General features: G+C 36.2%; 1 protein-coding gene across 8 annotated transcripts in view; it reads right to left on the bottom strand.

The window, feature by feature from the left end:
• Positions 1-15,558, bottom strand: part of ELP4 (elongator acetyltransferase complex subunit 4) — a 283,737-nt gene that overhangs the window by 257,530 nt on the left and 10,649 nt on the right. The window contains exon 2 of one of the 8 annotated variants that reach the window (XM_030560251.1): positions 5,556-5,666. The exons of the other annotated variants lie outside the window; for them this stretch is intronic. Within the exon in view, the coding sequence (XP_030416111.1) occupies positions 5,556-5,625 (70 nt within the window). The 5' untranslated portion in view covers positions 5,626-5,666. The remainder of the gene's footprint in view (positions 1-5,555; positions 5,667-15,558) is intronic. 8 annotated transcript variants of the gene reach the window in all.

Genomic DNA, 15,558 nt, shown 5'->3' with positions numbered 1-15,558 from the left:
GATTTTTTTTAAAACTAAGGGCTAGGGGAAAACTGACAGGTACAGAGGAGCACACTGTTCTGAAAGAACTATCGCTTAGGGGAGGATTTATTAACAGGGATTCTCTATATCCTAGTAAAGAGGAGAGGATAGTAGTGGAAAAAGTTCATTTAGGAGCTGAAGAGAACAAGCCAAAGGAAAAAGAGTCCCATTCAATTACATCACTTGAAGGCAGACAACTAACTATTGACACATTTTATAAAAGTGCTTATATACAAATGCAAGAAGTCTAAATGCTGAGTAACTTGAGTGCCAAATATTAAATTAGGATATTGATTTAATAGGCATCGAAGAAAGTTGGTAGAACAATGATAATCAATGGGACACAGTAATACCAGAGGACAAATTATACAGGAACAACAGAGTAGGTTGTGCCATTGGGGGAGTACACAGGATCTGATTCAAGAGGTGAATATAACGGAATATAATGGAACTGCTTATAGCGACCATAAAGTAATTAAATTCAACATCCTTGTGTGGGGAAAATACCAAAAAAATGCACCACAGCAGCATTTAACTTCAAAAAGGGGAACTACACAAAAATGAGGAAGCTAGTTAAATGGAAATTAAAAGAACATTCACAAGAGTGAAATGCCTGAAATCTGCATGGAAACTTTTAAAAAACCACCATAATAGAGACTCAAATTAAATGTACACCCCAAATAAAAAAAAACAAAAACAAACACCACAGTAAGAGGACCAAAAAAATGCCGCCATGGCTAAACAGAGTAAATGAGGCAGTTAGAGGAAAAAAAGGCATCCTTTAAAATTGGACGACAAATCTTACTGAGAAATAAAAAGGAGCATCAAGTCTGGCAAAAGTGAAGTATAATTTGGCAGGCCAAAAAAGAATTGGAAGAGCAACTAGCAAAAGACACAAAAACGAAGTAAACACATTTTTTAAATATGTGAGAAGCAGAAAATCTGCCAAACAATTAATGAGGCCACTGGATGATTGAGGTGCTAAATGACCAATCAAGCAAAACAAGGCTATTGCGGAGAAGTTAAATGAATTCTTTGCATCAGGCCATGTCTATACTTACAATCTTATAGCAGCACAGCTCTACTGTACATAGCTGTGCTGCTGTAAGTTCGCTCGTGTAGCCACATTATGTCTACGCTAGAGTGCTCTCCCATCAACATAATAAAAGCAGCTCAGTAAACAGCGGTAGCTATGCTGGCAGAAGATGCTGTCTTGCTGATGTAGTGCTTTGCACACGAGCACTTATACTGTCAAAACTTAGTTGCTTGGGGGGTATCTTTACACACTTCGAGCAACAAAAGTTTTGCCAACATAAAGTGCTAGTGTAGACATGGCCTCAGTCTTCACCGCAGAGAATGTGATGGAGATTCACACACCAGACACATTCTTTTTAGGTGACAAATCTGAGAAATTGTCCCAGAATGAGGTGCCAATGGAGGAGATTTTGGAATAAATTGATCAGTTAAACAGTAATCAATAGTAACTCAAATATGAAGCTGCAGAACTACTAACTGTGATATGTAATTCATCACTTAAATCAGCCTCTGTACCAGATAATAATGGAGGATAGCTAATCTAATACCAATGTTTTAAAAAATGCTTGAGAGGCGATCCTGGCAATTACAAGCCAGTGAGCCTAACTTCAGTAACAGGCAAACTAGTTGAAACTATAGTAAAGAACAGAATTATCAGACACATAGATGAACACGATGTGTTGAGGAAGAGTCAACACAGCTTTTGTAATGGGAAATCATGCCTCACCAATCTATTAGGATTCCTCGACTGGGTCAAATATATGGACAAGGGTGATCCACTGGATATAGTGTACTTGGACTTTCAGAAAGCCTTTCACTAGTCCCTAATCAAAAGCTCTTAAGCAAAGTAAGCAGTCATGAGATAAATGGGAAGGTCCTCTCATGGATCAATAACTGGTTTAAAGACAGGAAGCAAGGGGTAGAAATAAATGGTTAGTTTTCATTTTGGAAAGATGTAAATAGCAGGGTCTTCCAGGGATTTGTACTGGGACAAGTGCTATTCAATATATTCATATGATCTGGAAAAAGGGGTAAAACAGTGAGGTGGCAAAGTTTGCAGATGATAACTATTTTGGTTAATTGTGTAAGTCCAAAGCAGACTGTGAAGGGATTTCACAAAACTGGGTGACTGGGCAACAAATATTGATAATTTCAGATTGGAAAACATGGCTTGCCAACTACAGAACCAGTTTCTCCTCTCTTGGTTTTCACACCTCAACTGCTAGAACAGGGCCTCATCCTCCCTGATTGAACTGACCTCATTATCTCTAGCTTGCTTGCTAGCATATAATTTCCACTATATGCATCTGAGGAAGTGGGTATTCACCCACGAAAGGTCATGCTCCAAAACGTGTTAGTCTATAAGGTGCCACAGGATTCTTTGCTGCTTTTATAATCACAACTATACATACAAAAAGATGGGGTCTAAAATAACTATTACCACTCAAAACAGAGATCCTGGAGTCATTATGGGTAGTTCTCTGAAAACATCTGCTCAATGTGCAGTGGCCTTCAAAAAAGCTAAGAGAATGTTATAGCTAAGACCTTTCCTAATGCTTTTTATAAGACACTAAGTATAATAATGCCACTACATGAAGCCATGGTATGCCCACACCTTGAAACCTGCATTCAGTTCTGATCACCTCATCTAAAAAAGTTATATTAAAAATGAAAAAGGTACAGAGATGGGCAACAAAAATGACTGGGTATTTGGTACAGCTTCCACATGAGGGGAGATTAAGAAGATTGGGATTGTTCAGCTTTAAAAGAAGATGACTAAGGGGGTATATGCATGAATGTAGTGTAGAAAGTGAATAAGGAAATGTTATTTACCCCTTCACATAACACAAGAAACAAGGGTCATCCAAAGAAATTGACAGACAGTAGGTTTAAAAACAAAAAAACATAAAACACACACACAAGAAAATACTTCTTCACACAACACATGGTCAATCTGTGAAAGCCAAAATTGTAACTAGGTTCAAAAAAGAACTAAGTAAGTTCATGAGGATTGGTCCATCAATGGGAATTAACCAATATGGTCAAGGATGCTACTGGGTGTACCTAAGCCTCTGACAGATGCTGGGATTAGACAACAGGGGATGGCCATCTGATAAATGTCCTGCTGTGTTTATTCTCTCTGAAACATCTGGCATTGGCCACTGTTGGAAGGCAGGATTTTGGGTTAGATGGACAAATGGTCTGTCCCTGTATGGCCGTGCTTATGGTTAAGTGTAATACATGTTAAAAGATAAACAGGTGAAATCATGGTCCATTAAAGTCAATGTCAAAATTTTCATTGACTTGAAAAAGAAAAAAGTCAGAATTTCACCCACTATGTAAAACAATTCCTTTATTTGAGCTTTTTCCTGTGTTGTTAGCTAAGCACCTGAATTTACTAAAAAGTCAATGTCCCGCTTGGTTTCATATGACTAAAACAGCATTTACCATTACTCCAAATTAACAGTGATTTAACTCAGATAAGACTAACTCTACATTAGTAGACTCAAGGAGCTAGCAGAAGCATTGGTAAGGATTACATAACCGGTATCCCTTATGGAGGGAATGTAGCTGCCTTTTATATCTCAAGTTTACTTTTTGAGGTCTGGTTAGATCTTTGCCTGCTCCTGGAGACAAAAGGAAAAACAGCCAAGACTATCTCTTCCCCCCTTCAACCAAGCCTAGGAGTGTGTGACTTTTTTCAAAAATATTCAGACTTTGCTACAATAATTTATGCTTTTGTCACATTTTTATTGGGGAGTGCTTCTGACCAGAACATGAGATGAACTGGCTACAAACTGGTTTCTACATGGAGTTTAACATGCGGATTTAAATCTAAAGCCCTAACCATAAAAACCCTACCTACCCAGAAATCAAGGTAGTGACATGGTGTAACAATTAAAAATTAAAATAGATTGGGACCTAGTTATCTGAGAGAAACCATCTGTCTCCATACAATACCATGCAGTTATGGTTAGTGGAAGTGATTCAGTTAGATCCTCTTTCACCTGAAGGAGAACAGTAAGGACCATTAGCATGACATTCTTCATGAGGGGTCTTCAACTTTGAAATATGCTTGTTCTTGGTCTACCAGAGCCTGGATTTAATTAATTTATTAATCTTACATATATGTTGCAAAGCCAATCTTTCCTCATGAGGTTTTGGGGTAGGAGTGGTATGAGTCCCATTGACTTGAATGGAGCCAAGATGTCTCATGTTTATGGAATATGAATCAATATTACATTTTCTGAAAATAGCCTATGATATTTTGCATAGTATTTGAATTCTCTCTGTGCCATTGTTGTTATCTATTTCTTGATCATCATAAGCTCCAACTTGTGCAGAACAAAATAATAGTCCATGACCTGAGGAGCTTGCAATCTAAAACGTTAGATATTGGGGATAGTAAGGATCATTTAAGTAAACATATTTACATGTATACTTGTTATAACAGGCTATCTGGTCACAGGAGGCTGTATCATTTCTTATTCCTACAATACTATAACTACAAAGAATATGAAGGTGACATCATGGTAAAAACATATCACAATCCCCAAACCGCTACCACCACATCTAGGATCATGAGTGGTTTTGTTGCTTCATACATTTTTCTGTGATACACTTATCACTTAATAAGAACTGGATATCATTAAAGTCTGAGGAACACTCAATTTCTTACATAACTCCAAAACAATATTCTGCAACAAACTTGCAACTTAATCAAAAAAAGATTAAAAATTAACTCAGTGTGACAAATATCATCCTAACATTAACTTTTCTTTTAGGCTACTTACATTGGTTTCTATCATACTGAACTTATAGTAAGAATAGGAAAATAAACTGTCAGAGAGCAATCTAAATATAAAAAACACCTCAGTCTGCTACAGTACTCAAAGGATTAAATGTGTCTCAAAAAGCCTTTACAAACAATGTATCCTGAATTGTTAAAGTCAATGCATCTGTAAAGATCCCTCAGTTCTTCAATTTGTCACATAGAGAATAGCTTTTTATTGATTCATTTCTAGGTCACTAAACTTTTGTTGTATTCAAAATATCTAAAGTGCACTCTGATAGGGCTTTTCTGATAGTGTCCATTGTACCCAGGCTTTAATAGTTACGTTACTATTCAAAGCCATAAGAACACAGCTCTGATTTTTAAAAATTGTTTGGTACAGATATTTCAGCAGCATAGCAATTAGTTTCTTTTATGGTAAAATATTTTGCAAGTTTTCAACCATTTATCTGAAAACAAAAATTTATTGTAGCAATCAAAAAGTGAAATGTCCCATATTATATTTATTCTTTAAATTGGTCTTCACTTGTCTCCTTTTCCGAAAGAACCACCTCTATCCTAACAGATTGTGTTGATGGGGACTGAAACTTAAGCATGTACTACTCACATGAAGCCATAGGTACTTAAGGCAGGACCCCAAATCTTTGTGTTTAGCTTTCATTCTAAACAGTTCATTCCGATCAGCAGCATTCACTGTGCACCTTACCTCTAGCTGGTAAGGCACACAAGCATAGAAGAATCCCGCAGCTGCAGACTCTGTTCCTGGGTCCAATCATTGCATTTCAGACAAAACAGTCCACATCTTCCCCTACTTTCTCTGAACAAAACATTCCAAAGCTAAGTGGCAGGTGAGTAACTAATGAAGCATAAAACTGCACAAGATTTTTTACCTAGAAGTTACCCATGTTGTCTACATGACAAATCCTCTCATGACCCTGCAGTTTAGGAAAGCAGGTAACTAGTTTATCATCATCATTATTCTCTGGTCTCCTCTCTGACAGGAAAATATAGCTATCAATATACAGAAATGGTAACTCAGTGTAAGGCTGTGCTGATACTGGAGAATAAGGAACCAATTCCGAATTCTTACTCTGTGCTTGGAGTACGCTCAGTGAGCACATTATAGAAATGTTATTCCTCTTCTACATCAATTGGCTATATTTACTACTCAGGTTACACCTTGCTGTCTGATTCACACCAGTAATAATAAAGAGGAACCTACCAGCTCTTCGAAGGCACAGGCAAGATGTTTTATAGAGGCTGCTAGAGCATGAGAGACGACCCATTAATAGAGAAATCAAATGTGCCAGCTGGGCATTAGTTGTAATATATTTTAATGTAGCTACAAACATATACAAGTTAAGGACAAGATCCCTAATGGCACTATATTTACACCAGCTGAGGATGTGGACAAAAGAATACAAGTAAAAGAGTAAGTAAAACTAATTGATACAAGTTATTCTTCTGTGAGTGGTTGGGTTAAGTATTTGAGAAAAACACACCAAAAAAATCCAAACAAACCGCTGTGTGTGGATTAGGTCTGTCGATTAATCACAGTTAACTCACATGATTAACTCAAAAAAACTAACAGTGATTATTAAAAATAATCACCATTTTATTTGCACTGTTCAGGAATAGAATACCAATTGAAATTTATTAAATATTTTTGGATGTTTTTCTACATTTTGAAATATATTTATTTCAATTACAACACAATACAAAGTGAATAGCACTTACTTTATCATTTTTACAGTGCAAATATTTATAATACAAATAATAATATAAACAAAAGAAATAGTATTTTTCAATTCACCTCATGCAAGTACTGTAGTGCAATCTCTTTACCACGAAAGTGCAGCTCACAAATGTAGACTTTTTTGGTTACACAATTTCACTCAAAACCAAACAATGTTAAACTTTAGAGCATACAAGTCCACTTAGTTCAGGAAATAATGCTGCCAGCTTATTTACAATGTCACCAGAAAGGGAGAACAGGCTTTCTCACGGCACTTTCGTAGATTTTATTTACGTGCCACATTTGCTAAACATTCGTATGCCCCTTCATGGCTTGGCCATCACTCCAGAAGACATGCTTCCATGCTGATGATGCCCATTAAAAAATAATGTTTAATTAAATTTTTGAGTGAACTCCTTGGAAGATAATGGTGTCTCCTGCTCTGCTTTACCCACATTCTGCCATATATTTAATGTTATAGCAGTCTTTGATGATGACCCAGCATGTTGTTCATTTTAAGAACACTTTCATTGCAGATTTGTCAAAACGCAAAGAAGGTACAAATGTGAGATTTCTAAAGATAGCTATAGCATTTGACCCAAGGTTTAAGAAGCTGAAGCACCTTCCAAAATCTGAGAGGGATGAGCTGTGAAGCATACTTTCAGAAGTCTTAAAAGAGCAACACTTTGATGCAGAAACTACAGAATCCAAACCACCAAAAAAGAAAAAAAATCAACCTTCTGCTGGTGGCATCTGACTCAGACGATGAAAGTGAACACGTGTCTGTCCACACTGCTTTGGATCGTTATCGGGCAGAACCCATCATCAGCATGGATGTATGTCTTCTGGAATGGTGGTTGAAGCATGATGGGACATATGGCTCTTTAGCACATCTGGCATGTAAATATCTTGCAATGCTGGCTACAACAGTGCCACGTGAATGCCTATTCTCACTTTCAGGTGACATTGTAAACAAGAAGTAGGCAGCATCATCTCCTGAAAATGTAAAGAAACTTGTTTGCCTGAACGATTGGCTGAACAAGAATTAGGACATAGTGGACTTGTAGGCTCTAAGATTTTACATTGTTCTATTTTTCAATGTAGTTATTTTTTGTACATAATTCCACATTTGTAAGCTCAACTTACATGATAAAAAGATTGTATTACAGTACTTGTATTAGGTGAATTGAAAAATACTATTTATTTTGTTTTTTACAGCATGAATATTTGTAACAAAAATATAAAGTGAGCACTCTACACTTTGTATTCTGTGTTTGTAATTGAAATAAATATATTTGAAAATGTAGAAAACATTCAAAAATATTTAAATAAATGGTATTCTATTATTTTTTTAACAGTGTGATTAATCACTTGATAGCTCTAGTGTGGATCGTGTTTATAGAGACTCTTTTAAAATGGCATAAGGGCCCTTGAAAACTTCCAGAGGATAACTGGTAGCATACTTATTTAAAAAGCAGAATGCTATCTGGGGAGAAAATTTGCAGGAATATACAAATACCACTTGTTGTAGAAAGTCTAGACAGTTTGCCCTAAAGCTGTCAAAAACTGTCACAATCCATCAGTATTGATATTTTTTTTTCTATAGACAATACTACAATATAGTGGTGTGACCTAAGGTGAGTCTTTCTTTAGCTACAAAACATCTCACCAAAACTGCTGCAGGTTATGAGATGTGATTCTTTTAATCATCTTCAGTATCTGAAATTCCATTTAAAGATATTTTACTAATGTCCACAGTTACTAAGCTTGAGGGAATTCAGTCTGTGTCACTTGCATTTAATTAGCACATGCCAAAACCAGAGTTGGCAAACATATATGTTACAATATTTGGCATCTAGCCAATTCTGCAGGAAGGTGAATTTTGACATGTTGTATTTTGTATAATTATATTTGGCAAATCACTGATTTGTACCTCTCCAGAGATTACCTTTTTAAACTTTTTAAAAGGTGATAAAGTCAATTATATTGACAAGTGAAGAGTACCCTTATCAGTCAGGTTAAATTGCATGTCTAACAAAAATAATAGTAGCTAATTAAAGTAGCTGAAACTGCTTCAAGGCTTAGAATGTACAAGTATAGTCCTGCCTCTAACAAAATACATGTTATGGTTTAACTTTTTTTTTTTAACCTGACCTCAGCTACCGAACTAAACCCTCTGATATGATAACCTTTAAAACCTTCAACTATTAGTGACCTCAACAAATGGCATAAGCAACAACAAAAACTTAACTTTTTTAAAGTGTGTAAGAATTGTGACATTCAATCCAGGTTCCTATATGTGTGCACCACTGTGTAAACCAAGTCCCTCAAAACTACAGTACATAGCACTGTCTTTAGAAATTAGGCATGTAGCATGATTAAGGCACACATTTTAAAAAAATTGAAAAAAAACCCAGGACACTTTTCTGGTGATATTTTTTAAGGTTCGGACACTTAAAAAAATATATATATGCTTCTGTTACTATTTTTTGCCCCGACTCCGAAACAACAAGTACATATTTCTCAAAGTGCATGATTTTTTCCCCCCAGCAACATAGCATTCTGAATGAGTTTAACATGAAACACTGAACAAGTGTTGTTAACATTCACTTTCAGCAAAAGAACAGTTTTAATAGTGTCATTCAACTTTTCACTTCACTCCAAAAACTGTTCACAACACTGAACACTGGTTCCACTGGACTATTTGTTTCTGGTAAACACAGAGCAAGTTTTACTTGGTATAGCAAAACATCTTGAACAAACAAAAGAAGTTTTACAAAACCAAATGTTTTGACTAATGAAATTAATTGGAAAGTTACAAATGTCCAAAAGAAGTTAATAGGATACTGGAACATTAGATGAACAATTAGTACATATAGTCACTTCAAGAATGGTAAAAGAAGAAACAACATAGAAGAGTAAACAGAATTCAGTTTAACTGGGAATCAAGATGTTCTCTGCTATAAAGCAGCACTGCTACAAAACTTAACTTTAAATATATACATACTGTATGCCAAATAATATTTTACAAGATTGTCCAGCAACCTATATTATTGCATCCCTAGAGAACCATAATAATTAAGACAAACATTTTAATACCTTGAATCTACTATTACTTGGTTAAATTAACCAGGATAATAGGTGTCAAATAATGAAGATGAGCATTTAATTTGCAAAGGGAGCTAATCTTAGAGTAATGCAATTTATCCTTGCCTTAGAGAATGTTAAAAAAAAAAAAAAAAAAAGAATTTAACCTTTTCACTATACTTGCAGTACAATGCTGAAGGATCCTCCTAGGAGGTTTAACACTGACAGCTTCAATCTTGTGAAATATAAAGCTTGACTAGAGTAATCTCATGACAGGATTTCACTGTTTTTCTGCATTATTGATGAGCCATTCTAACAACCCAGTTACAATACTCACTGTGCTAGCTTTAAAACCAGTTTCAAGATCTTCAGTGTAGTTACACGAAAAAATAAAGTTCCTTCATGAATGTCTTTTGTATAACATTATATACTTCAGAATTGTTTTAGAATTCTTTTTTATTTAAGTCTAAAATGTTAGATTTTGGATCTTACATACATTCTCTCCCACACTTTCAGATATTACCTTTATGCCAATAACTCCTCTGTTGCTTCTTTCTTTATCGCTGGTATCTAATGAATGAACTCCTAAGCCATGAATGAGAATTGCTAGCTATGCACTCAGAGAATGTCATGGGGTGAAATTTTAGCTCTATTGAAGTCAATGTGAGTTTTGCTGTGGCCTTCAGTGGGATTTCACTCATCTTTTCCTTCAGCTCATCTGATTAGATGCCTTCTCAAATCCCTTAGTAGCTTCCCATTTTACCACATCAAGAGGAAGAGACTCAACTTCATTTTCAATCCCTGCATAATCTTGTTCTTGTCTACAATTTTGCTCTCCTGTCTTCCCACTTGTTTAATTTCTTTATTACTTCCAATCCTCACTGCCCCCCTTTCATTTATTTTTCCCATTCTGTGCCTTCTGCCTGCTTTCTGGCTGACCATTTTGCTTGTAATGGCTTGTCTCCTGATCCCAAATGCCTTTAGTCTCCTCCTGCTGAACCTTCTGTAGGATCCATTTCCTCCCCAAAAAATCCTACCATTGTATTCACACCTCAACATGGCAGAAGTATTGCCCAGCAATTTTGCTCTTCCCTAGGCTGTCTTCAGGGTGAAGACCTTGTCTTATTATTTGTTCTGTACAGTCCATGTACTTATGGCACTATAAATCATAAGTTTCAGTATCTTGAGATATACCATATTGTAACAGACAATGGGAGAACCTAGCATTAGAAAGATCTTGACCTTCATGCTCTATTTGATACTACTGACTTCCCTTCTCAGTTACTCAACACAGTTGTCAGAAATCTCTGACATTTTCCTCTGTTGATTTTATTCCAGTTTCTCCACCTGTTTTTTGGGTTCCTGTAACACTAGTAACCTCAATGTGATATTCCATGGGATTTCTGCCTTAACCTATCATTGTCCCTATTTCTTTTGGTCATCTCTTTTCCAAATTCAGACTTGAGCTGGAATATCAATTGATAGCCTACATCTGCTTAAAATTTATCACTGTCCTAGCCTTCTGTCTGCCTTAGTTTGATCAACTACGAGAGGTAGAATATGTCTTTTCCCCAGTCAATGCATGAAAAACTGCTCTCTTACCAGCAAGTAACGTAATTGCACGTCAAGCCTTCCCACCCCTCTTGGACTTTAATTGTTAGAAAATCATAGACATGAAACCCAGACTCTTAAAACCTTTGTGTAGCTATACAATAATGATAGTGAAATACTTCAAATTCTAACACTTAACTCAGGAGGATGTTAAAACAGGAGCTAATAAAGACAGACATTTAAAAATGTCTCTGGATATCTTACATCCAAGAATTTTAAAAGAGATGGCTGAGGAGCTCTCTGAATCGTTAATGCTGATTTTCAGTAAATCCTGGAACACTGGAGACATTCCAGAAGACTGTATGAAAGCTAATGTTGTGCCAATATTTAAAGAGGGTAAATATAATAACCTCAGTAAATACAGGCCTTTACATTACAAATTTGGTTGATAAAAATAACTGTATTGACGTAATTGGCTTGTGCAAGGCATTTCACTTGGTACTATATGACATTTGGATTAAGAAACTAGAATGATACAAAAATCAACATGGCACACGTAAAATGGATTTCAAAACTAGATCAAAATGTAATTGTAAATGGGGAGTAATGACTGAAGGGGTATGTTTCCAGTGCAGTCCTGCAGGAAGCAGTTTTTAGCCTTCACTATTTAACATTTTTATCAATGACCTGGAAGAAAACAAAGCCATTACTAATAAAGTTTGTAGATGATACAAAGATTGTGTGAATAGTAAATAATTAAGAGGACAGGTCACTGATACCGAGCAGCCTGGATCATTTGGTAAACTGGAAGCAAGGAATTTTTAAACGTAGCAAAATGTAAAGTCATAAATTTAGGACAAAGAATATAGGTCATACCCACAGGATAGTGGTCTCTATCCTGGGAAGCAGCGACTCTGAAAAGAAATTGGGGACCATGGTGGATAATCAACTGAACAAGAGCTGTGAAGCGGTGACCAAAAGGACTACTGCGATCCCTGGTTGTGTAAACAGAGAATTATCAAGTAGGAATAGGGAGGTTATATTACCTCTGTATTTGTGACTGGGGCAGCAGCTACTGGAATAGTGTCCATTTCTGGTATCCACAATTCAAGAAGGATGTTGATGAACTGGAGTCAGTTCAAAGAGCCACAAGAATGTTTAAATAATTGGAAAACATGCCCTATAGATTTAAGGAGCTCAATCTATTTAGTTTAACAAAATAAAGGTTAATAGGGGACTTGATCACAGTCTATACAGGAGGAACAAGATCCAAAGGCTGGAAGTTGAAGCTAGACAAATTTAGATTAGCAATAAGGTGCACATTTGTTACAGGGAGGGTAATTAACCATTGGAATAATTTACCAAGAGTCATGGTTGATTCTCAAACACTGAAGTTTTTAAAATCAAGATTATATATTTTTATAAAAAGGATATGGTCTACTCAAACAGGAATTAATTCAGGGAAGTCCTATGGCCTGTGTTATACAAGCGGTAGTAAACAGATGAACACTGTGGTCCCTTTTGGTCTTTATAATCTTTGACAACTAGATATAAATGATTAAATTTCTTAATATTGTGAAACCATATCTTGGTCAGATGCTTGATGTCTCGAAACTACCGCCGAACAGAGTATGTCCTTGTTCCCACTTTGGCCACACTTGAGTAGATTTTCATTCCAATAAAGATCTTTTTGAAGTTAGATTTGAATGGTCAGAGAGATTAAATTAGCTCTTAGCTGTAAAGATGGCTACTTATGGCTAAAGGGATATTAGTAGAGCAGAATGGGGAAGACTGTACTTCTGTTATCTATACTGAACCAGTTTTGTGGTACTTCCATAGGTATTAAAATGTACATAAAACAAAAAAAAAACTAATGCTACTAAAGAAGCTGCACCCTTTATATATCATTATGGTTGTAATAATTTGAGTCAAACACAAGCCAATTCACCGTTCCCAATCCCTTTACAGAAGCATATAACTGTCAATTTTACTGAATATTCTGAAATGTCAATTTGTATTAAACCTTTAATACTTTTTGGTGTTTAATATATATGTATACGATGCATGCATTATGAATAAAAGTGAACATACAAATGTATATGTATGTTGATTACTGTTCGAAAAAGTTTCCACCTGATGCATACATACAAGAATAGGATTTCCATTTATTTAGTCTTCTCTAATCTCTAAGAAACAAGACTAAATGTCATAGTTGTTTGTCTCACATAATTTTCTCAAAGTTGTTGAGGTTGAACAGCCTCATACATCACTCTAGAGCAGTTTTCCTCCAACAGTTAACAATGACTTATCTTATTTGCTATCCTTATATTTCCCATTGGTGCCAATTTAAGTCAATGGGAATTTTGCTTGAAGGACTACCAGATCAGAATCATTATTTATATTTTGTTTCTCCAAGAACACTGCACTATTGAACAAGCAGGTTTATGGGGTCCTCATTATTTTTATCAGAATTATAATTTTTATTAATGCTGATTTTGGCAGTTTTGCAGGGTCCAATATAATACCAAATAAGTCTCATATTAATCATGGAAATTTTGATATTTTTGCATCTTTTATTTCCAGCCCCAACTTTGCAGACACTGAGATCAGTAGCCCAGGTATTTCTCCACAGTGAATTTTGTTTTATCCTGTGGAAAGACAGGCTGCATTAGTTTGAGGAAGGATTAGATATATTTAAAAATAGTAGTAAGAAATAGGAAAAATTCTATCTTACCTGTGAATTTTCATTTTAAGACCCTCCATGCTAGACAGCCTTCATAGTGGGACATTCCCCACTGCCACAGCAATGGGAGATCTTTGCTCTGAACTTGGGCTTAGGTTCACTGCTCAGAAAGAACTCTCCAGAACAGCAGCTTCCAAAGCTGAAAAATACTAATGATATAAAGTGCTATCCAACTCAAACCATTTACAGCAGAGCCTTGACATGAAAAAATTAGCAATTTTCTGAAGGAACATCCTTTTCCTTTTCATACTATTTAACAAACAAGCAAGCAAGCAATAGCTCGGGTGGGGGAAGGGGACTAACCACACCCACACTTCCACTCTGAACATAATGCATTCTTCCAAGGCATGATCAGACGATCTGATATGGAGAGTCCTAGAATGAAAATTTACAAGAGAATTTTTCTTCTCTGTCCCCTCGATGTCAGTCTTCACAGCAGGGATGTAGAAAGCTGTAAAGGCAAGGAGGGACTCAGTTCACCTGAATAAGAACTGAATAAGAACTTAAGGTTTAACAGTCATCCTGTTGAGGAAAAGACTTCTATCAAACCCTGTATCAGATGGGGTAAGAGTGTTAACTTTGTAGTACTAAGAAAGTATAGATGGAAGACCCTGTAAGTAACCTTACAGAGATCCTGATAAGATGTATGCACTCTCTCTATTGTTGCTCTTTTCACAAAGTGCATAGTAATAACAGTCATACCTGAGGCTTTGAATGCCTCTGATACATACATATACACACACACACATACACTCTGTAGACTCCATTCACATGTGTAACTTATGCATTTCTATTTCCTTAGGGTATTTGTTTCAACCAGAAGAGCAACAACACTACTTCCTATTACGTGAGGAAGACTGTGGTATTTTTGGGAATGGAGGCCTAACTAGTTCAAAGAAGTACGAATGTGTAACTCGGGTTTCACTCTGAGCATACCAAATGCCTTAGCTTCCTTGCACAAGGTGGTGCCAAGTAGGCAAGATACGTTCAGTGAGAAGGGGAAGAGACCCACCAACTGTGAAGTTGCCAGGTAGTTTTATTAGAAGTTGCCATGATTTTGCTCTGTGGGATAGATGAATCTGCAACTTGACAGTGGACTGCAATAAGAGATTTTCCTGGTTTTCTTATAGTGCAATATGCCTGCAGTAACTGACTTGTCTTTCCAAAAAGTATTGGCCTTGACTCTGATGATCAGGCCAACTTGTCCGTTGCTTCAACTGACTTTGCCCTGATGAATGTTCTTTGTAATGTTAATATCTAGACCTCCAGTTTATGACAGACATCACTTGTATATTTCTTCTAAGATGCTAGGTGGCTGCTGATCACCTTTTTAGAATGAGAGACTGTTGTTTCTTCCTCTCAGCTTCCCAAATGACACCTTAGTGGCATAGGATATCTGTTCAGGATAAGTCCTTTTCAGATGAGTGTGTGTATGCACTGGATGTTTGAAAGAAGGTTCCAATTACGCTTCTCAGACCTAATTGAGGAAAGTTCTGAGGGTTAACAAGACTATAAGACCTAAGGGTTAATATGATTATAATCACAGTGGCCTGTTCCTTCACAATATTCTTTATCATCTTTACTCTCGGTGAC

Source organism: Gopherus evgoodei, chromosome 4 (assembly GCF_007399415.2).
Source record: "Gopherus evgoodei ecotype Sinaloan lineage chromosome 4, rGopEvg1_v1.p, whole genome shotgun sequence".
NCBI classification, from domain to species: Eukaryota; Metazoa; Chordata; order Testudines; family Testudinidae; genus Gopherus; species Gopherus evgoodei.
This window is presented reverse-complemented; position numbering and strand designations above follow the sequence as displayed.